The sequence below is a fragment of the Nilaparvata lugens genome, chromosome 5 (genome assembly GCF_014356525.2).
Source record: "Nilaparvata lugens isolate BPH chromosome 5, ASM1435652v1, whole genome shotgun sequence".
In the NCBI taxonomy this organism is placed as follows: domain Eukaryota; kingdom Metazoa; phylum Arthropoda; class Insecta; order Hemiptera; family Delphacidae; genus Nilaparvata; species Nilaparvata lugens.
The window spans coordinates 30,372,496-30,396,799 of record NC_052508.1 but is presented as its reverse complement, the minus strand read 5'-3'; the positions used below and the strand labels follow the sequence as shown (position 1 = coordinate 30,396,799).

The following is a 24,304-nucleotide window of genomic DNA, read 5'->3' as shown; positions in this document are numbered from 1 at the left end:
TTATCATTAATATAATAATAGTATTGTTTTGGTAATCAATAAATATTTTTATTTTCACAAACTCTGCATAATTTATAATGGTGAATGTGAAACAGCTGCATCAAAGAAATTATCTCAAAAACATATGTTTAGGAAAACCATAGTTTTGAACTTCGTTTTCCTGATGCAATGTATAAGCCTACACGTGGCATGTATGATTAATTTTTCAGCTAGAACAGTTTTTTGAGACTGCTAAATAAACGTCTACAGTTTTATCAATGCTGTATCGGCAATATGAAAACGCATGCAGTTAATATGTCTTTAAATAAAGGTGTTGATATCTACATGATAATTATTCTCTACCATTTTTATTTAATTAAAATTTCAAAATTATTCAAGCCTTGATAGAATGATTGATTCACTGTACAGTCAGTCGAAAATTTTAATATTGAAATGAGGGGTATTTTGGCAAGCTGAACAAAAAAGTAAGGTCCTATGCACCTTTTTGATATTATTTCTTCAAATGAAAAATGAGTTTTGTGGGTTGTCAAAACTCCCTCTGAAAGAGAACTATTCATTTTATCCTATCTTTTAGTAAAATAAAAATGGTTTTTGCATTGAATAACATCTATCTTGCCAACAAGAATCGAACTCTTTGTGAATTTAGATATGACCTACACTTTAGATTTATACAATTCTATTAATAAATTCATGGAAATTGAAGTACTATTTTCAGTTAGTTGATGATTAGTTGATGAAATTTATATATTAGAAATTTTATTTTAAACACATGTTGTTTATATGAATATTCCATCTCAGATATGGATCTAACAGTATTCCCAGGTATTTTACTCGGTCCTTTTTTCGAATTTCAGGACAAAAGCAGTGATTTGTTGATTGTTGACAATTGCAGTTTACTTGGTGTATTTTAATACTTTCTATTTCATGAGGTTGTGTTTGGGCATTGGATGAGAAAGTCATGAATACGCTTTTAGAAGCATTTAAAGTAAGCAGATGTTCATCTAGCCAAGATTGTGCTACTCTTAGACCATTTTCTGCGCTAAGGCGCACGTCCTCCCAGGAATTGCCAGTGAAAGTGAGAGCGGTATCATCAGCAAAGGATACGATTGAGCAGTTCCCAATGTCAACTTTAAGAAAATCATTAATATAAATTTGGAAAAGTATTGGTGATAAAACAGTGCCTTGAGGCAGACCATATTCAGTAAGTTTTTTATTACTTGATAAAGTATTCAGCGTAAGTAGTTGATACCGTTCAGTTAGATAACTATTGAATAGTTTGAGAGGTGAGCCTCTGATTCCAAGGTGTTCCATCTTCTCTAATAATCTTGACTGGGATACAGTGTCAAAAGCCTTTGCCAAGTCTAAGAAAGTTGTTAAAGTTTTCTTTTTACTGTTGAAGTTTTCAATTATTCTTTCCAAAAAGTCGGATATTGCATCTTCTGTTGATATGCCACTCTTAAATCCATACTGATTTCTGTTGATAATTCTATGTTTATTCAAATAACTTACTAGTCTCTTCTTTATAATTTTCTCCATTATTTTAGCTAAATTATTTATTAAACTTATTGGGCGATAATTTGAGGGGTTTGATTTATCACCTGATTTATAAAGAGGAACAACTTTAGCAACTTTAAATAGTTTAGGAAAATAACCTACCAAAAAACATTTATTTATTATCATTTTAAGAGGCTCTACAATATAGGAAGCTATTTTTTTCAGACAGGCAGAATTCAAATTGTCTACTCCTGGAGAAGAGTTACTTCTGAGAGAATTGATTGTGTCTATTATTTCATCATTGTTTGTATCAGCCAAATAAAATGAATTGAATGAGGGGATTGACGAATCGGCATGAGTACGTTGTCTAGGGCTGTTATTTATTATTTTATTAGCATATAATTGACCTACATGCGTGAAATGGGGTTTAGAACTTCGGGATCTATATTGGGTATTTTTTTATCTCGTTTTATATTCAATAGATCATTGATACACTCCCATGTCTTTTTCGAATTGCCTCTGCTTAGGAGTAGTATATTATTATAGTAGTCATACTTCGATTTTTTTATCATGTTGTTTAATGTGTTTCTGTATTTTTTATATAGTGATTTGAGAAAGTTGTTTTGAGGCTGTTTTTTTAATTTCTGATGCATTTTATCTCGTTTTCTTATTGACGTTATTAATCCTGCAGTTATCCAAGGCTTGAGAGGCTTTAGTTTGTGTGGTACAATTTTTATTTGGGTTGCATTTCCAATCTCAGTGGATAATGCATCAACGAATAATTCAACAGCATTTTCAATATTCAAATCAAGTTGTGATGCAACCTCGGACCAATTGTACTTCTTAAGATTATTTATCAAATCATGGTAGTTTATAGATTTTCTAGTGTTAACACTTGGTTCAGTTCTACCAGTATTCCAGTATTCCAGTATTTCATTTGAATTAGAAAATATTTATAAGCTCCTATCAATTTATCATTCGTAACAATGAATTCTTCAAAACATGAATTTAATCAAATAAAAAATTGCCCATACTTCTGTATTCATGTTCGCATGTTTTCCACTTGTGATGGATAGCCAAAATATTGTGGAGCGAGCTGCACGGCGAATTGTGATCGAGGACTCTGATTGGCTGGAAAGTTCAGCGTTCGGAGTGAGGTGAGGCGAGCAGTTAGAACAGAGGCAAGCGGCACGGCGAATGGTTCGGAGTGCGGTACGGCGAATGATTAACAGCTGATTTTTAACATTATGAAACATATGCTCATGTTCGTTGAAAGGCAAGATGTTCGGAGGAATGCACGGTTTGCTGCGCGGTTCGAGGTTCGGTTCGGCATGTGTGGACGCACCTTTAGTTGTTACAGGACATTTATACAGATCACAGGCCAAAGCAACATAATAATCTATCTTCTTCTTTTTTTCTTCTTCTTCTTCTTCTTTTCTTCTTCTTCTTCTTCTTCTTCTTCTTCTTCTTCTTCTTCTTCTTCTTCTTCTTCTTCTTCTTCTTCTTCTCCTTCTTCTTCTACCCATATCTAAAAGGCTAAGCACCGACAAACTGAAATCACACCACAGCCCAAACTACTAAGCCTAAAAACTTGAAATTTCGCACAATTGTTTATTCTAGCCTCAAAATATCCACTACAAAAGGATTTTCAGAAATCTGCCCCCCCCCCTGAGGGAGCTGGGCCCCCCAAAATTTTCACTTTTTAACCGTTCATTGCACAGCAAAGTCATGAGGAACTTTTTCGTTCAGGTACGAAAAAAATCAGATCTATGCAGAAAAATTCCAATCAGGAGCACAGGGGGGTTCAGGAGAGGGCACTTTTCGAAAATGTTGATGTAAAATCACACTACAGCTCAAACTAATTGGCCTACAGACTTAAAACTTTGCACAAATATTCTTCAAACATGCTAGATGCACACTAAGAACGGATTTTGAGATATTTTGCCTCTAAGGATTTCAAAGGATGAAAAGGGATCCTATTAAGTAAGCTGAACTCCATATGGAACTGAGATAATTGACACATGATATTCTAACATATGTTGTAATCATTGGAAAGCTTAAAACAATTTCATCAATTAGCTGATCGAATTGATTTTGCGTTGATTGAGAGCGCGAGCTTACCACGTGTTTGTTCCATCGTTGTTGTATGCTTGGTCAGTTCGGTTTGCGCCTTCTATCAGCTGTATATGGAGTCTCATACACTCCGATTAGAACAGAGCACAAAGGTTTTCTTTGGTTAGGAGTTTGTTGATAATTCTTTTTTCAAATTCTAATTTTTATTGCCATCAAAAATCACATTGAAAGCTTTCTTAATAGACAACAAGATTACAGAAACAAAATGTCAAACATATACCTACATTTATTTGTAGCACGGCCAGAAAAAGACAAACTTGAGAACTAGCCGTGAGTTTATTAAATAAAACTTTATATATATATATATATATATATATATATTATATATATATAATATATATATATATATATTGTTAATATTTTTTTAATAAAAATTACGAGTTGATGAGAGATGCGAGTAATTCCTTATATTTGATCCGAATGGTTATTCATAATACAGTAGTCAGGGTCACTGCAATCAAAAATTTTTTATTCTGTACGGTAGATAATAAATTTCATACGTATTGATTGTCCATAATGTATCCAGTGCCCATAATGGAAGTAATTGAACTACTCAAAATTAATGGCTTACTGGTCCCTCATAGATTTATAGTATTCCTGGTGATTGAGCCTGTATTTTTCAGTGTTGTTTATTAATAATAAAGCTTAATTTACAACTAGCTTACAATGTATCTGCCAATGTATCTCATGTCACACTTGACTTTATTTGGTGAATCATGAAATTTATCTGACAATCAACATGTTCATTCACATCTCAATACGGACTTCCTATGTGCTTAGTCATGCAGCATTCATTATTCCGAAAACATATTATTATTCTTTTCAATCAATTGGTAGTAATATCTATCAGTAAAGTTTCCAATTAAAAAAAAAGGTTATATCAGTGTTTCAAAGAAAAATATTCAATGTTTTCATAGCTGTAGATTGTCGATATATGGTGTGAATTATTTTTTTCAACATTTTCCAGTTTCTCAATGATAGGGGAGTGATAATAGGCGATGTAAGTGATGACGTAAGCCGTTGCTACGCCGCCATTTTGGTTTCTAAACAAACCGTTGCTATGGAGAGAGAACATGTATTTCAAATGGGACTAAAACATCACCTTACATTTACGAGTATATCAATGAAATAATAGATTTCTAAGAGTTGAGAATATTTTTTTCAAGTTCTACACACTCAAATCATCAACTCTCAGTATTTATTCGATCAAATAATTTTTTTGGGACAGCCAAAGCAGAAAGTCTCACGAGTAGAGCTTATAGTACCATGTCTGTAGTCTGCTATGGAAAACCTACCTGTAGAGAAAGTTGAAGTGCAATTTGAATTATTACCTAGAATTTCATTAGATTGTTATAAAGTTGTAATTTAAAAATTCATATGAAATATTTTCTGGATCTGGAATGATTCAACTGCCCAAGGAGAGCTTTTGACTACAAAGAAGCCTGGAGATCAAAATGGATAAGTAGCAACACCAATCGCTTCAACATTGATTTCTCACCAAACAACTCCTGGTATGAAGCTTCCCGAAAAACATGGTGCCTGCTGAATCGTGTTAGGAGGGTGCAAAAACAAGATCCACAATGCACAGATGGGGCAGTGCTGATAGTCCTGGTTGTGATTGTGGGGCTGCAGAGCAGACCCTAAGGCATATTGTCGAGGAGTGCCCGAAGAGAAAGTTTGCTGGGGGATGGGAAGATTTTGTGCAGGCAAGCCCAAATGCTATTGCTTGGCTGGATGGACTGGACCTTGAGCTGTAGTCGCAGGACAGCACGCTTACCAAGTGTTTTCCTTTTTTATTTTTATTGTATTTATTTCTATTGTTATGACTTCGTTTTTTGACTTTGTGTGCCATTGCCAATACGTAATAAAATAAATAAATAAATATATTCTGTTTTCCTATTGTTTAGTGTACTGTTAGAGTAGACTAAAGCTTAAATATATAGGTTAGGTGTTTTGGTTTAGCCTAGGTACTTACTTATAAGTTTGGTGTTGAGGTTTTCTGAAGTATATAATTGTTTTCAATTTACGTGAAATAGTTAGATATTGAATGAACTCAACACAATAAAAAAATGTTTGTTTGCTTCAAACCATTTTCATTTGTCATCGAAATCAGACTGTATACATTCTCAAATAAACATTTCTATAATGTGAAACAGCAGACTGTAAAACTTCCAGCATATGCTGTGAAAGTAAACTTATATTGAAAACAAAATAATAATTGAAAATTTCATGTAAGAATTCATGTGGCACTTTAACTTTCTCTTCAACAAGGCTTACCATAGCAGCCTACATACATAGTACTAAGCACTACTTCCTGAGACTTTCTGCTTTGGCTGTCCCAAAAAAATTTATTCGATCTGAATAAATACTTGAAATTGATGATTTGAGTGTGTAGAACATGAAAAAAATATTCTCAACTCTTAGAAATCTATTATTTCATTGATATACTCGTAAATGTAAGGTGATGTTTTAGTCCCATTTGAATAAAATGCTCTCTCTCCATAGCAACGGTTTGTTTAGAGACTAAGATGGCGTCGTAGCAACGGCTTACGTCACACTTACATCGCCTATTATTTGTATAGGTCTTCTAAGGAACCATTATCAACAGCTGGTACCAATCAACTACACTTCAACTCCAAACTACCGTTTTAATACCAGTACACAATAATTATTTATCACAGGGTGATATGTTTATTACAGCTGGTAACTTTAGATGCTAAATCATATTATCAGAATAATATGATCTTGAATCATGATCATCTCTTCGTTCTTCAGTAGCCGCTCGGCCGAAAATTTCGAAAACATATGTCTGTAAAATGGATTAATAAATAATTATTAGCCCCCCTATTAAAATTTCTGTTCAGAAACCATCCCCAATATTCACACAACATATTCCCAAAGTTTCATGCCGTTATGTCAAGTAGTTTTCAGTCTACAGGGAACAAACAAACATACAAACAAACACACAAACAGACATTCATTTTTTATAAATAGATTCCATTCGGCTCAAACAAAAGCCTCTCTAAATGAAGGTAGAATGATAAGGATTCAGTTCTGTTGTTTTAACATTTTTTTCAAATCACTTTCAAAAAGTTCATGTAGTACCTACTATTGTGTTTGAGACACTTCTGACGCTATCATAGTTTCACCACTATTCTGTTCCACAGTCCTATGTTTGACATTTTGTTTCTGTAATCTTGTTGTCTATTAAGAAAGCTTTCAATGTGATTTTTGATGGCAATAAAAATTTGAATTTGAAAAAGAATTATCAACAAACTCCTAACCAAAGAAAACCTTTGTGCTCTGTTCTAATCGGAGTGTATGAGACTCCATATACAGCTGATAGAAGGCGCAAACCGAACTGACCAAGCATACAACAACGATGGAACAAACACGTGGTAAGCTCGCGCTCTCAATCAACGCAAAATCAATTCGATCAGCTAATTGATGAAATTGTTTTAAGCTTTCCAATGATTACAACATATGTTAGAATATCATGTGTCAATTATCTCAGTTCCATATGGAGTTCAGCTTACTTAATAGGATCCTTTTTCATCCTTTGAAATCCTTAGAGGCAAAATATCTCAAAATCCGTTCTTAGTATGTTTCCGTAATCTAGCATGTTTGAAGAATATTTGTGCAAAGTTTTAAGTCTGTAGGCCAATTAGTTTGAGCTGTAGTGTGATTTTACATCAACATTTTCGAAAAGTGCCCTCTCCTGAACCCCCCTGTGCTCCTGATTGGAATTTTTCTGCATAGATCTGATTTTTTCGTACCTGAACGAAAAAGTTCCTCATGACTTTGCTGTGCAATGAACGGTTAAAAAGTGAAAATTTTGGGGGGCCCAGCTCCCTCAGGGGGGGGGGCAGATTTCTGAAAATCCTTTTGTAGTGGATGTTTTGAGGCTAGAATAAACAATTGTGCGAAATTTCAAGTTTTTAGGCTTAGTAGTTTGGGCTGTGGTGTGATTTCAGTTTGTTGGTGCTTAGCCTTTTAGATATGGGTAGAAGAAGAAGGAGAAGAAGAAGAAGAAGAAGAAGAAGAAGAAGAAAAAGAAGAAGAAGAAGAAGAAAAAGAAGAAGAAGAAGAAGAAGAAGAAGAAGAAGAAAAAGAAGAAGACGAAGAAGAAGAAGAAGAAGAAGAAGAAGAAGAAGAAAAAAAAGAAGAAGATAGATTATTATGTTGCTTTGGCCTGTGATCTGTATAAATGTCCTGTAACAACTAAAGGTGCGTCCACACATGCCGAACCGAACCTCGAACTGCGCAGCAAACCGTGCATTCCTCCGAACATCTTGCCTTTCAACGAACATGAGCATATGTTTCATAATGTTAAAAATCAGCTGTTAATCATTCGCCGTACCGCACTCCGAACCATTCGCCGTGCCGCTTGCCTCTGTTCTAACTGCTCGCCTCACCTCACTCCGAACGCTGAACTTTCCAGCCAATCAGAGTCCTCGATCACAATTCGCCGTGCAGCTCGCTCCACAATATTTTGGCTATCCATCACAAGTGGAAAACATGCGAACATGAATACAGAAGTATGGGCAATTTTTTATTTGATTAAATTCATGTTTTGAAGAATTCATTGTTACGAATGATAAATTGATAGGAGCTTATAAATATTTTCTAATTCAAATGAAATAACTTCTGAAAAAAATAATGATTGGATAAATACCAATATTGAATTATTGTTGACCAATAACTCAGTACATCGACAATTCATTTAACTAATTCTGTATTGATAAAATTATAATCATTTTCTCTATTGATAATCAATTTCATCAACTAATCATCAACTAACTGAAAATAGTACTTCAATTTCCATGAATTTATTAATAGAATTGTATAAATCTAAAGTGTAGGTCATATCACAGAATTACAACAGAAGGCCAGCAGAATAGGACATACTGTTCATGCGTAATCGAGGTAGTTCCTTTGCCAGATTGTAGATAGCGCACAAAACCCTACTCCAGTCTCGCTCTCCCCCCTTCTGCACTCCGTCTTCACAACAACTCTATCACCCACTCCACTGACAGGTAGTCGCCCCTCACTCCTACAACACTATACACACACACACACACACACACACACACACACACACACACACACACACACCACACAGACACGCACCCATACAGTCAACTCAGCAACAGACACCTGTCAACATGTGAAGCAATTATAGCAATTATGGGACTATAATTGTGATAATAATATTATTCAACCACCTTCTGTTTTCTTTGCATTTCATCCCAACATTCTCCTGATGTTTGGGAAACTCACAGCTGAAAAAATATTAAGTTTTCAGTTAATCATCTTCTAAATATTTATTATTTTTTATCACTATTGTATAGTATATCTCCATCTACCTTTTCCTCTCCTCCTCCTTCATGATCCATTAATTCTTATATCTCTGACATGCTACTCCTTCTTCTTCTTTTTCTCTTCCTCCTCCTATGAGGAGAAAAAGAAGAAGAAGAGGAGAAGAAGAAGAAGAAGAGAAGAAGAAGAAGAAGAAGAAGAAGAAGAAGAGGAAGAAGAAGGAGAAGAAGGAAAAATATGAAGTTTTTAGTTCATCATCTTATAAATATTTATTATTCTTTATCACTATTGTATATTATATATTCATCTTCCTTAACCTCTTCTCCTCCTTCATGATCCATTAATTCTTATATCTCTGACATGCTACTCCTTCTTCTTCTTTTTCTCTTCCTCCTCCTAGAAGAAGAAGAAGAAGAAGAGAAGAAGAAGAAGAAGAAGAAGAAGAGAAGAAGAAGAAGACAAAGAAAAAGAAGAAGAAAAAATATGAAGTTTTCAGTTCATCATCTTCTAAATATTTATAATTTTTTATCACTATAGTTTAGTATATCTCCATCTTCCTTATCCTCTTCTTCTCCTTCATGATCCACTAATTCTTATTTCTCTCATATGCTACTCCTTCTTCTTCTTTTTCTCTTCCTCCTCCTAGAAGAAGAAGAAGAAAAAAAGAAGAAGATTTCTTCCTTCTTCTTCCACTATCTAATCTTCTTCATGTTCCACCACTTATTATTTCTATCTTGCTACTCCTTCCCATTCTTCTCTTTCTTCAATGAGGAGAAGAAAAAATAAAAAGAAGAAGGAGAAGAAGAGGAAGAAGATAGAATGATGAAGAAGAGGAGAAGAGAAAGAAGAAGATGAGTAGATGATAAGAACAAAATGACGATTTTGAGTAGAAGAAGAAGAATAAATAATAGAACATGATGACAAAAAGAGAATATTAAGAAGCAGAAGTAGGAGAAAAAGAAGGGCTACAACATGATTTTTTTTGTTATTTCTATCAAAACTAGTCAATAGGACTAACCATTAATTTTGTTCTGTTATTTCTTATCCTAAATTAATTTTTATTGCTAAAGTCTTCCAGTGGAGCCTACAGTTCCAATCTATAATTTCACCACTTTAAATTATTTCACTACACTTTTATTCAATATACTTTAATCACTCCACTAGCACTACACCAACTCGAAGGGCTTTGTTCTCTTCAACCTCCTAGTGAGTTCAGTGTTGTCTAGTAGTTGGATGACTTCGGTGTTGTCGTGTTAATGAAGACGTGACTCATGATGGGCTGCCAATCGTCTTATCTCACAGGTCACATAGGGGATGTGCAGATCTCGGTGCAAATCGCTGTTCCTTAGGGCTTAATGTACCAGGGCGCATTCACCATGTTCCGCAGTACTTTGTTTTGGAAAGTTTGAATCTGACTGATGTTAGAAGTTCTAGAGCAGCCCCAAAGCTGAATTCCATACGTCCAGACAGGTTTTAGAATTTGTTTGTAAATCAATAACTTGTTGTACAATGAGAGTTGTGTGATTGACGGCCCAACAGGCAATAGATTTTACTGTATTTGAGTCCTAGCTCGCTCCTTTTCATCTTGATATGCTCTTTCCATTTCAACTTGGCGTCAATAGTCATTCCAAGGTATTTTGCTGTGTTGCTGTGTGGTACTACATTCCCATTCAGGTTTATTCGAATCGGGTCATTGATAATTTTGTTTGTGAAGTTGATATGAATAGACTTCATCTCATTTAATCGAATTCTCCATTTTTTGGTCCAGTCACTGAATCTGTTGCTAGCATTCTGTAGTTTTGTGGCTGCTTCTTGTACTGTTTCCCCTTCTGCCAGTATTGCAGTATCATCAGCAAAAGTAGCTATTGTCAGTGCATCCAATTCAGGAAGATCGCTTGTGTACAGCACATAAAGAACTGGTCCAAGAACACTACCCTGTGGGACTCCACACTTTATTTCCTTCAATTCGGAGACGTCGTCACCTTGTTTTACTCTGAATAATCTGTTGTTGATGTATGATTTTAAAAGTTTTACAAGTTGGGTGGGGAGAATTTTATGAAGTTTAATGATCAGTCCTTCATGCCACAGTCGTGGTAGTCGTGAGTCTTGAACCCCAATCCTTATGCTTGGCATTAAAATCTCCACCCACTATGAATCTATCTCCAAGCTGATGAAGAATATTTGTATAATCATTTTTCTTTAAATTATAACGTGGTGGAAAATATGCAGCTCCAACAAGTATTTTCTGGTTGATGGACTCTATTCCAACTACAGTTAGCTGTATTCCATTACTTTGAATACTGAAGTCAATGATGATGAAGAAAAATAAGTTTGGAGATGAAGAAAAATAAGTAGGAGATGAAGAGAATAAGATAACATGAGAAAAGAAGAAGAAGCTGATGTATTACTATTATTACATTCATTTAAACTACATAAGTCACCCTATCCATAATATTGGTGAAGCTGAATTTTTGCAGGATGTTAGTATACATAGTTAATAGCCTGGAATCACAATATACTCATATATACTCCATTTATATGTATGAGAAATGATTAATTATTATATGAATTGTAATATATGTATATACGTAACACAGCCGCAAGCCGGTCCCTAGCCCGGGCCCAATCTTTGCGGTTGGGGAATGTGGAGGGGTTGTAGTTTTATTTATGGAATTCAACTTTCGATATTTTGATGTGATTCAGTTCATGTACAGATTTAGAATATAATTTGAAATTACTAGACTGCATAAACCTGTGGCACTAAGAGAATGGTTACCATGATTTCATTTTATAACTTCAAATCTCACATCAAAAACTCTATTAATCTAATATTTTGGTGAGAATTTTTTTCGCTGGGGATGTTGCCCACGTCATGGTTTGTATAAGAGTGAAGAGACTGATGATGATGATAATGATGAGAGACGTGACCTGATATGTGTGAACATTCTTATGTTCTCCTGGGTCCCCAAAAACAAATAGAGACTTTTTCAGAGATTCGACCGTATTTCATAACAAAGCTTACCAGACCTTTTTATGAACAAAAACAACTTTTGGATAGAACATGTTTTTTTTCAAAAGAGGACTGGTTGTCTGTCCAGTCTGAAACCTGGAAGAAATTGTTAGTTTAACTTCAACAATAAGAATATAACAATAGTTAACACTCACACTTCCTCCTACTCCATCATCTCCTTCTTCCCTTTCTTCTTCTTCTCCTTCTCCTCCTCTTCCTTCAGCTCCTTCTCCTCCATTTTTATCTTCATTTTATTCATCTACATCTTATTCTTCTTCTGCTATTTCTTCGTGTCTTCTTATTCTTCTTTTTCTTCTAGGAGGAGGAAGAAGAGGAAGAGAAAAAGAAGAAACAAAGAAATAGCAGAAGAAGAATAAGGAGAAGAAGAAAATGAAGATGAGAATGGAGGAGGAAGAGGAAGAGAACGTGAAGAAGATGAAGAGCTGAGAATAATAGTGGAAGAAGAAGTGAGAAGAAGGATAATAATTATGAGAGGGAAAGAAAATGATCAGAAGTTCTTCTTTTTCTTCTCTTACTTCTCCTTATCTGTCATATCCCATCATCACTCCTCCTTCTCTTATCATTATTATCATCATTATCATCATCTCATCCTACTCTTTTCTACTCATGATCATCAAATGATATTTTCTTCTTATTTTTCTCATTATTCTTATCATCCTCCTTTTCTTCTCCTTATCATATTAAAGAACTTCTCATATCAACAGATTATAGAAAAATAGAAATTATTTATATTCATAATTCAGCTCTAGAGTTGTCAGAGCAGAAAGCTACATGTCACAAAGGAATGAAATTGTTTGTCTTTTATAATAGGCCACTAACTGGCCTTTGGTTGTGCTTGCAATATTATTGTTGAGGCTTCCTCAGAAATGAGTTGAAAGCCTGGCAGGCTGCCAGATGCAGCTATAAAAAACCGGATCAAAAGACTGACACTCTCCTTCCTTATTCCCATGCCAGCCCACTTTTCTCCTTCCACTCATTACAAGCCGTTACAAGCGACTGTTGACATGCTTATGCGATCTGGTGGGACAATGCAGAACTAACTTATGCGTGATAATTATAAATGCACTACGTTGTTATTCTCATTATAGGAGTTTTCTCTGGTCATATCTAAATTCACAAAGAGTTCGATTCTTGTTGGCAAGATAGATGTTATTCAATGCAAAAACCATTTTTATTTTACTAAAAGATAGGATAAAATGAATAGTTCTCTTTCAGAGGGAGTTTTGACAACCCACAAAACTCATTTTTCATTTGAAGAAATAATATCAAAAAGGTGCATAGGACCTTACTTTTTTGTTCAGCTTGCCAAAATACCCCTCATTTCAATATTAAAATTTTCGACTGACTGTACAGTGAATCAATCATTCTATCAAGGCTTGAATAATTTTGAAATTTTAATTAAATAAAAATGGTAGAGAATAATTATCATGTAGATATCAACACCTTTATTTAAAGACATATTAACTGCATGCGTTTTCATATTGCCGATACAGCATTGATAAAACTGTAGACGTTTATTTAGCAGTCTCAAAAAACTGTTCTAGCTGAAAAATTAATCATACATGCCACGTGTAGGCTTATACATTGCATCAGGAAAACAAAGTTCAAAACTATGGTTTTCCTAAACATATGTTTTTGAGATAATTTCTTTGATGCAGCTGTTTCACATTCACCATTATAAATTATGCAGAGTTTGTGAAAATAAAAATATTTATTGATTACCAAAACAATACTATTATTATATTAATGATAATAATTGATTATCAAAACAATACTTTTATTATATCAATAATAATAATATTATTAAACATATTTATCAATTATCAGAACAATATTATTGAGGTTAGGTAGAATCAGGTAGAAAGCAATAATAGAACAGATGTTCTTTTTTTAATTTCTATCATAAATTATTTTGTTTTTCCAATGATTACAACATTATGTTAGAATATCACATGTCAATAAATAAATTATCTCATTTCCATATGGCACTCACCTTACCATGTTCATAACCTTACTTGATAGGATCCTTTTTCATCCTTTGAAACCCTTAGAGGCAAAATATCTCAAAATCCGTTCTTAGTGCGCGTCTAGCATGTTTGAAGAATATTTGTGCAAAGTTTCAAGTCTGTAGGACAATTAGTTTGAGCTTTAGTGTGATTTTACATCAAAATTTTCGAAAAATGCCCTCTCCTGGACACCCCCCTGTGCTCCTGATCGAAATTTTTCTGCATAGATTTAATTTTTTTTCTTAGCTGAACAAAAAAGTTACTCATGACTTTGCTGTGCAATGAGCGGTTAAAAAGTACAAAATTTTTGGGGGGCCCCAGCTCCCTCAGGGGGACAAATTTCTGAAAATCCTTTCTTAGTGGATGTTTTCAGGCTACCATAAACAATCGTGCCAAATTTCAAGTTTTTAGGCTCAGTAGTTTGGGCTGTGGTGTGATTTAAGTCTGTCGGGGCTTAGCCTTTTATAAGTATAGAGAGAGAAGAAGAGAAGATAAGCCAGTATTTATATTGTAATCTACATCAATAAAGTACTCAATCAATCAATCTCTCTCTGAATGAACAATGAAAAGTATAATAATTTTTGTTCCGAAACAGCTGATCATCAAATCATAAGTTGGAAAATGAAAATTTTCACCTCACTGATCCCTATGTTAAAGCAATGGCATGAATAAACTTTGATCGTTCATTCCTTATGTCCAGGATGCCTATTTTCAAAATGTATGGAGGAGTTGTCATTACATAATAAAATGTTAGCCTATTTAAATTCTTCCTCTTCATCTTCTTCTTCCACTTCTTTTTCTTCTTCGTCATCTTATTTCCTTCTTCTTCATCTTCTTTTTCGTTCCCTTTTTACTTTCCTTGCCCTACTACCATAGGTAAGGAAAGTATTGCTTTCAAAAAAAAATTAAGGTACCCCAATTTCAAGTTTTCTATACGTTTCAAGGTCCCCTGAGTCCAAAAACATGATTTTTGGGTGTTGGTCTGTGTGTGTGTATATGTGTGTATGTCTGTGAACACGATAACTCCATTCCTAATTAATTAACCGACTGACTGGAAATTTTAAACTTAAGGTCCTTATAACATGAGGACCCGACTTTAAGAAATTCAATAAAATTCGATTCAAGATGGCGGAAAAATGGCGGATAATTACTAAAAAACCATGTTTTCACGATTTTCTCAAAAACGGCTTAAACGATTTTCTTCAAATTTATACCATGGATAAGTCCTATCAACTGACATGAATCTCATTTCTGGGAAAATTGCAGGAGCTCCGTAATATTTTTGAGAAAAATGGCGGACAATTACTAAAAAAAAACATGTTTTTCACGGTTTTCTCGAAAACGGCTCTAACGATTTTCTTCAAATTTATACCATGGATAGCTATTTTTAAGCCCTATCAACTGACATGAGTCTCATTTCTGGGAAAATTGCAGTGCAGTAGCTCCATAATATTCTTGAGAAAAATGGCGGATAATTACTAAAAAACCATGTTTTTCACGATTTTCTCAAAAATGACTTTACTGATTTATTTCAAATTCATACCCTGTATAGTTATTTATCAGCTCTATCAACTGGCATGATTCTTTTTCCTTGGAAACTAATGGGGTCCACCCCATCCTTGAGAAATGGACTTTGTAAACTCCTTCTCATGCATGAGGTAGGTAGGTAGAGCAGTTTATAAAAATAACACATAGTCGAGATTTTCAACTGTAGAACAGTTGTTTTGACGACTTTAAAAAAAACATCGAATTTCACAATTTACACGAAGGAAAATGTACTCTGAAAACAATAATTATATATACACACTAGCTGTACCCTGCCACACTTCGCAGTGGCACATTGTGATTGAATGTTTATTTTTTTTTTCTGTGGCCCCCACTATATATAAAATATGTGTTGGGAAACCACAAATATTATGCTTGTTAAATAAATTATGAACATCTGTGTTATGTGTAATATATTATTGTAAATATATATGTAAAAATATTATTGTATAACACGATTATTTGCACTGAAACACGAATTTATTATCGAAAAAAAAGCATTGGTATGCTTTCTTTGTTCTGAATTGCGAAAGTAATTGAAATCCAATAATTGTACCGGAAAACATACGGTAATCAAGAGTGTAGTTTACCGGTACTCTATATCTCACGAACCTGTTGAAGCTGCGTTTTGAAACATGCGCGCTATCTAGCGGTCAGATTTTGCACTTTGATTGCAGCAGCGCTCAGCTCAAATCTGGCCAAAAATGGCCAAAGTTTCACCCCCTCCCCCCGGGCCACCCTGCGAGCCCGGTCAATTTTTTTTTTTTTTAATCGACTTATTTTCGCGAGCTGACCCCGAATGGGAAGTCAAAAATCGGAAAAATCCATAAACAAAAAAGTTAAAAATTTTCGGGCGAGCGTAGCGCCCCTGAAAATTGTAAAAAGTAGATAAAAACCATCCTTGATGCGGATTTTATATCATGTTAAAATTTCAACTCAATCGGTCCAGTACTTTTGGAGTTTTTGCATTACACACAAACCAACATAACATTTTTATATATATAGTTGCTTTCAAAAAAAAATTAAGGTACCCCAATTTCAAGTTTTCTATACGTTTCAAGGTCCCCTGAGTCCAAAAACATGATTTTTGGGTGTTGGTCTGTGTGTGTGTATATGTGTATAATTTGTCTGTGAACACGATAACTCCATTCCTAATTAATTAACCGACTGACTGGAAATTTTAAACTTAAGGTCCTTATAACATGAGGACCCGACTTTAAGAAATTCAATAAAATTCGATTCAAGATGGCGGAAAAATGGCGGATAATTACTAAAAAACCATGTTTTTCACGATTTTCTCAAAAACGGCTTAAACGATTTTCTTCAAATTTATACCATGGATAAGTCCTATCAACTGACATGAATCTCATTTCTGGGAAAATTGCAGGAGCTCCGTAATAATTTTTGAGAAAAATGGCGGACAATTACTAAAAAAAAACATGTTTTTCACGGTTTTCTCGAAAACGGCTCTAACGATTTTCTTCAAATTTATACCATGGATAGCTATTTTTAAGCCCTATCAACTGACATGAGTCTCATTTCTGGGAAAATTGCAGTGCAGTAGCTCCATAATATTCTTGAGAAAAATGGCGGATAATTACTAAAAAACCATGTTTTTCACGATTTTCTCAAAAATGACTTTACTGATTTATTTCAAATTCATACCCTGTATAGTTATTTATCAGCTCTATCAACTGGCATGATTCTTTTTCCTTGGAAACTAATGGGGTCCACCCCATCCTTGAGAAATGGACTTTGTAAACTCCTTCTCATGCATGAGGTAGGTAGGTAGAGCAGTTTATAAAAATAACACATAGTCGAGATTTTCAACTGTAGAACAGTTGTTTTGACGACTTTAAAAAAAAACATCGAATTTCACAATTTACACGAAGGAAAATGTACTCTGAAAACAATTATATATACACACTAGCTGTACCCTGCCACACTTCGCAGTGGCACATTGTGATTGAATGTTTATTTTTTTTTCTGTGGCCCCCACTATATATAAAATATGTGTTGGGAAACCACAAATATTATGCTTGTTAAATAAATTATGAACATCTGTGTTATGTGTAATATATTATTGTAAATATATATGTAAAAATATTATTGTATAACATGATTATTTGCACTGAAACACGAATTTATTATCAAAAAAAAAGCATTGGTATGCTTTCTTTGTTCTGAATTGCGAAAGTAATTGAAATCCAATAATTGTACCGGAAAACATACGGTAATCAAGAGTGTAGTTTACCGGTACTCTATATCTCACGAACCTGTTGAAGCTGCGTTTTGAAACATGCGCACTATCTAGCGGTCAGATTTTGCACTTTGATTGCAGCAGCGCTCAGCTCAAATCTGGCCAAAAATGGCCAAAGTTTCACCCCCTCCCCCCGGGCCACCATGCGAGCCCGGTCAATTTTTTTTTTTTTAATAGACTTATTTTCGCGAGCTGACCCCGAATGGGAAGTCAAAAATCGGAAAAATCCATAAACAAAAAGTTAAAAATTTTCGGGCGAGCGTAGCGCCCCTGAAAATTGTAAAAAGTAGATAAAAACCATCCTTGATGCAGATTTTATATCATGTTAAAATTTCAACTCAATCGGTCCAGTACTTTTGGAGTTTTTGCATTACACACAAACCAACATAACATTTTTATATATATATATTGCTTTCAAAAAAAAATTAAGGTACCCCAATTTCAAGTTTTCTATACGTTTCAAGGTCCCCTGAGTCCAAAAACATGATTTTTGGGTGTTGGTCTGTGTGTGTGTATATGTGTATAATTTGTCTGTGAACACGATAACTCCATTCCTAATTAATTAACGACTGACTGGAAATTTTAAACTTAAGGTCCTTATAACATGAGGACCCGACTTTAAGAAATTCAATAAAATTCGATTCAAGATGGCGGAAAAATGGCGGATAATTACTAAAAAACCATGTTTTCACGATTTTCTCAAAAACGGCTTAAACGATTTTCTTCAAATTTATACCATGGATAAGTCCTATCAACTGACATGAATCTCATTTCTGGGAAAATTGCAGGAGCTCCGTAATATTTTTGAGAAAAATGGCGGACAATTACTAAAAAAAAACATGTTTTTCACGGTTTTCTTGAAAACGGCTCTAACGATTTTCTTCAAATTTATACCATGGATAGCTATTTTTAAGCCCTATCAACTGACATGAGTCTCATTTCTGGGAAAATTGCAGTGCAGTAGCTCCATAATATTCTTGAGAAAAATGGCGGATAATTACTAAAAAACCATGTTTTCACGATTTTCTCAAAAATGACTTTACTGATTTATTTCAAATTCATACCCTGTATAGTTATTTATCAGCTCTATCAACTGGCATGATTCTTTTTCCTTGGAAACTAATGGGGTCCACCCCATCCTTGAGAATGGACTTTGTAAACTCCTTCTCATGCATGAGGTAGGTAGGTAGAGCAGTTTATAAAAATAACACATAGTCGAGATTTTCAACTGTAGAACAGTTGTTTTGACGACTTTAAAAAAAAACATCGAATTTCACAATTTACACGAAGGAAAATGTACTCTGAAAACAATTATATACACACTAGCTGTACCCTGCCACACTTCGCAGTGGCACATTGTGATTGAATGTTTTTTTTTTTCTGTGGCCCCCACTATATATAAAATATGTGTTGGGAAACCACAAATATTATGCTTGTTAAATAAATTATGAACATCTGTGTTATGTGTAATATATTATTGTAAATATATATGTAAAAATATTATTGTATAACACGATTATTTGCACTGAAACACGAATTTATTATCGAAAAAAAAGCATTGGTATGCTTTCTTTGTTCTGAATTGCGAAAGTAATTGAAATCCAATAATTGTACCGGAAAACATACAGTAATCAAGAGTGTAGTTTACCGGTACTCTATATCTCACGAACCTGTTGAAGCTGCGTTTTGAAACATGCGCGCTATCTAGCGGTCAGATTTTGCACTTTGATTGCAGCAGCGCTCAGCTCAAATCTGGCCAAAAATGGCCAAAGTTTCACCCCCTCCCCCCGGGCCACCCTGCGAGCCCGGTCAATTTTTTTTTTTTTTAATCGACTTATTTTCGCGAGCTGACCCCGAATGGGAAGTCAAAAATCGGAAAAATCCATAAACAAAAAAGTTAAAAATTTTCGGGCGAGCGTAGCGCCCCTGAAAATTGTAAAAAGTAGATAAAAACCATCCTTGATGCGGATTTTATATCATGTTAAAATTTCAACTCAATCGGTCCAGTACTTTTGGAGTTTTTGCATTACACACAAACCAACATAACATTTTTATATATATATATTGCTTTCAAAAAAAAATTAAGGTACCCCAATTTCAAGTTTTCTATACGTTTCAAGGTCCCCTGAGTCCAAAAACATGATTTTTGGGTGTTGGTCTGTGTGTGTGTATATGTGTATAATTTGTCTGTGAACACGATAACTCCATTCCTAATTAATTAACCGACTGACTGGAAATTTTAAACTTAAGGTCCTTATAACATGAGGACCCGACTTTAAGAAATTCAATAAAATTCGATTCAAGATGGCGGAAAAATGGCGGATAATTACTAAAAAACCATGTTTTCACGATTTTCTCAAAAACGGCTTAAACGATTTTCTTCAAATTTATACCATGGATAAGTCCTATCAACTGACATGAATCTCATTTCTGGGAAAATTGCAGGAGCTCCGTAATATTTTTGAGAAAAATGGCGGACAATTACTAAAAAAAAACATGTTTTTCACGGTTTTCTCGAAAACGGCTCTAACGATTTTCTTCAAATTTATACCATGGATAGCTATTTTTAAGCCCTATCAACTGACATGAGTCTCATTTCTGGGAAAATTGCAGTGCAGTAGCTCCATAATATTCTTGAGAAAAATGGCGGATAATTACTAAAAAACCATGTTTTTCACGATTTTCTCAAAAATGACTTTACTGATTTATTTCAAATTCATACCCTGTATAGTTATTTATCAGCTCTATCAACTGGCATGATTCTTTTTCCTTGGAAACTAATGGGGTCCACCCCATCCTTGAGAAATGGACTTTGTAAACTCCTTCTCATGCATGAGGTAGGTAGGTAGAGCAGTTTATAAAAATAACACATAGTCGAGATTTTCAACTGTAGAACAGTTGTTTTGACGACTTTAAAAAAAAACATCGAATTTCACAATTTACACGAAGGAAAATGTACTCTGAAAACAATTATATATACACACTAGCTGTACCCTGCCACACTTCGCAGTGGCACATTGTGATTGAATGTTTATTTTTTTTTTCTGTGGCCCCCACTATATATAAAATATGTGTTGGGAAACCACAAATATTATGCTTGTTAAATAAATTATGAACATCTGTGTTATGTGTAATATATTATTGTAAATATATATGTAAAAATATTATTGTATAACACGATTATTTGCACTGAAACACGAATTTATTATCGAAAAAAAAGCATTGGTATGCTTTCTTTGTTCTGAATTGCGAAAGTAATTGAAATCCAATAATTGTACCGGAAAACATACGGTAATCAAGAGTGTAGTTTACCGGTACTCTATATCTCACGAACCTGTTGAAGCTGCGTTTTGAAACATGCGCGCTATCTAGCGGTCAGATTTTGCACTTTGATTGCAGCAGCGCTCAGCTCAAATCTGGCCAAAAATGGCCAAAGTTTCACCCCCTCCCCCCGGGCCACCCTGCGAGCCGGTCATTTTTTTTTTTTTTTAATCGACTTATTTTCGCGAGCTGACCCCGAATGGGAAGTCAAAAATCGGAAAAATCCATAAACAAAAAAGTTAAAAATTTTCGGGCGAGCGTAGCGCCCCTGAAAATTGTAAAAAGTAGATAAAAACCATCCTTGATGCGGATTTTATATCATGTTAAAATTTCAACTCAATCGGTCCAGTACTTTTGGAGTTTTTGCATTACACACAAACCAACATAACATTTTTATATATATAAGATATACAGTAGTCTGATCGTAGTATCAAATATGTTGCCGCCAATCGTCATTATGTTATTCCTCTAAATATTATTCTCGTTTAAGAATGAGACTCGCAGTTCAATGAGCAAGGAAAGTTGTGTGAGTGTACCACACCAGATTTTTATCCTTATTCCCTTTCTTCTTCTTTTTTGTCCCCTTTTTCTTTTTTCCCTTTCTTCTTTTTTTTCTTCTTTTCTTTTTTTCTTCTTTTCCTTTTTTTCTTCTTCTTCTTCTTTGCCCTGCTTCATATAATATGGTAGGCCAAGCAAATTTTCAAATTTTACATGATCAGAAATAGATATGCATGATCAGCTGTTTGAAATTGATGGAATTTGACAATGACGTTACAGCCAAGTTTAAGTTAGGTGTATGAAATGGAAAATTATTAAGTAATAATTGGATCTTAGAAAAAACATACATTTTAATGCATTTCTGCAAAATTATTCATCATCCTCTTCAAGTTGACGTATTAAACTTAAAGATTGGTTCAGTGGTTACTGAGACCTCAGGGTTGAACTGTACATTGAATATATAGATAGATAAAGAATTCTATTCTATTCTAATATCATCATGATCCTGGATATTGGATTTCTTGTAAGCTTCTTATTGTTATGATGGAGAATGTAATTTGTGGACTCACTACAGGCGAGTTGCTGTTGCAGCTGCACGCTGTTGTGACATCCTTGCACGAGCATGCGTGCCCAGTTGGCAAGGTCTCGGTGCGTCTCGGCTCGCAGCTGGTGCGTGACCACACCCTCGCCCGTCCCGCAACGCACGCTGAACACAATCACGTCCGTCTGCCGGCTCGAGCTCACCAGTCTGCCACACACAAACACATTACAATCTTCACCAATTTACATTAACGATTCTCTATCAAATCAATTCAATATACTTACTAAAACAATCCCTCAAATACCCTCAGAACAGAGTTTCAACTAGAATCATTGGAATCAAGTTATAGGATCCCTTATTTTCATCCACAATATATTTGATAGTAAAATATATTCTCGATATTTGCTTTCTAATTGAAATCAAGACGATATATTGGATCCTTTATTTTCCTTCATACTAAATAAATAATAAACAGGTTTTCCATTTTTGCTTTCTAATTCCAATATATACAACTCAACCGTAGTTCGTCGTTCCTCTATTTGTTTTCTCGTGTCCCGATCCAGAGCAGGTGAGTCACTACCAATTTACCAATAAATAGAATTCAATGACTTTTCAATCAAAATAAAATACAATTATTAGAATCAAGATGAGATATTAGATCCCTTACTTTCCTTCATAGTTTATTGAATACTAAAATAGATTCTCGATATTTGCTTTCTAATTGAAATCAAGACGATATAATTATTAGATCCCTTATTGTATTCATAGTAAATAGTAAAGCAGATTCTCCATATTTACTTTCTAATTCTAATATTTACAACTCAACCATAGCTCGTCGTTCCACTATTTGTTTTCTCGTGCCCCGAACCAGTAACACTACTTTGAATCACAATTCACCAATAAATAGAATTCAAGAACTTTTAAATGAAATCAAGAACACTTCTCTGAGCACCTAGACATCTGGTTTCATATAGTAGAGTTCATATGGTGTTGAGCAATCTGTTTTTGAGTTATCTTTGTTAATGGAAATATTATCTTGTACTGTGTTTTAATAATAAGTTTAAAGCTTGTTTACTTAACATTTTTAGCACTGATTTGTTTCTAATGTATTTTGATTTGAATCCTTTGACATTCATTGGTCAAAATTCTAACAAAACTGTATAACATTTTTCAAATATTTTCTTTCCTTTTTCAATGTTCTACTTGTATGATTGTTACACTTTTTAGACTGTGTCTTTCTATATATTCTCTTTTCAATTTTTTGAATTCAAATTAATATGTCTGATGTATTTTTGGATACAAATGGAGTTGCCTGTTGTCTCTATAAGTAAATAAATATAATCAAATTGGAAAAAGTCTACAACTATATACATGTATACAGCCATCCTCTAAGTTATTTGTATGTTGTAAGCTATACTTTGTTTCATCTTTTCTTGAACCTTTTTAAAAATTATTTTATTTGAAATTATATCGTGTATTTTTAATCCAACCTATTTGAATTGGATGTGTTCCATAATGAAATATAAACTTGATATGCCACTAATACAATTACGACTGATTCAGGAAAATTGTATAATATTATCCAAGCTATTTCTTGACTATTTACATAGGGCCAAGACTATCTATGGCCAGATACTGTGCAGGCAGGTAACCGAAATTTCAAATTGAAATTGAATGGCTCCATCGTGTTATCGAATGAGCACGTTGAATTGTCGGTCTCGGCATAACAGTCGTAAAGCTCATTGAAAGCTTGCATTATACATTCAGGTTTGGTATGACCCTTCCATGAAGGGACTCCCCGCCAACGAAAATCAAACTAATTCATAGATGGACATAAATTGGAAATTGCATTCGTTCAAATCCTAATTAAAGAATAAGTATTATTAAACGAAAATCACAATTAAATGCTGTTAATCACCCCCGAAGACTTCTGCTACTGCAAATATTGACAACAGGGTAAACAACTAGATGGAAATTCAATGAGCGCTACTAAACAAAAATCCCGGGCTGACAAATAACTTTTGTATAGTAGTGCTCATCGAATTTACATCTAGCTGTTTACCCTGTTGTCAATAGTTGCAGTAGCAGAAGTCTTCGGGTGATTTACAGCATTTAATTGTAATTTTCGTTCAATAATAATTATTCATAGTAATTCA

The 24,304-nt window shown here is 34.2% G+C and overlaps 1 protein-coding gene across 1 annotated transcript in view; it reads right to left on the bottom strand.

Annotated features, from left to right (window-relative positions):
- The window catches only part of LOC111044439 (beta-1-syntrophin), an 80,480-nt gene that overhangs the window by 12,213 nt on the left and 43,963 nt on the right, over positions 1–24,304 (bottom strand). The window contains exon 5 of the mRNA XM_039429445.1: positions 22,177–22,355. Within this exon, the coding sequence (XP_039285379.1) occupies positions 22,177–22,355 (179 nt within the window). The remainder of the gene's footprint in view (positions 1–22,176; positions 22,356–24,304) is intronic.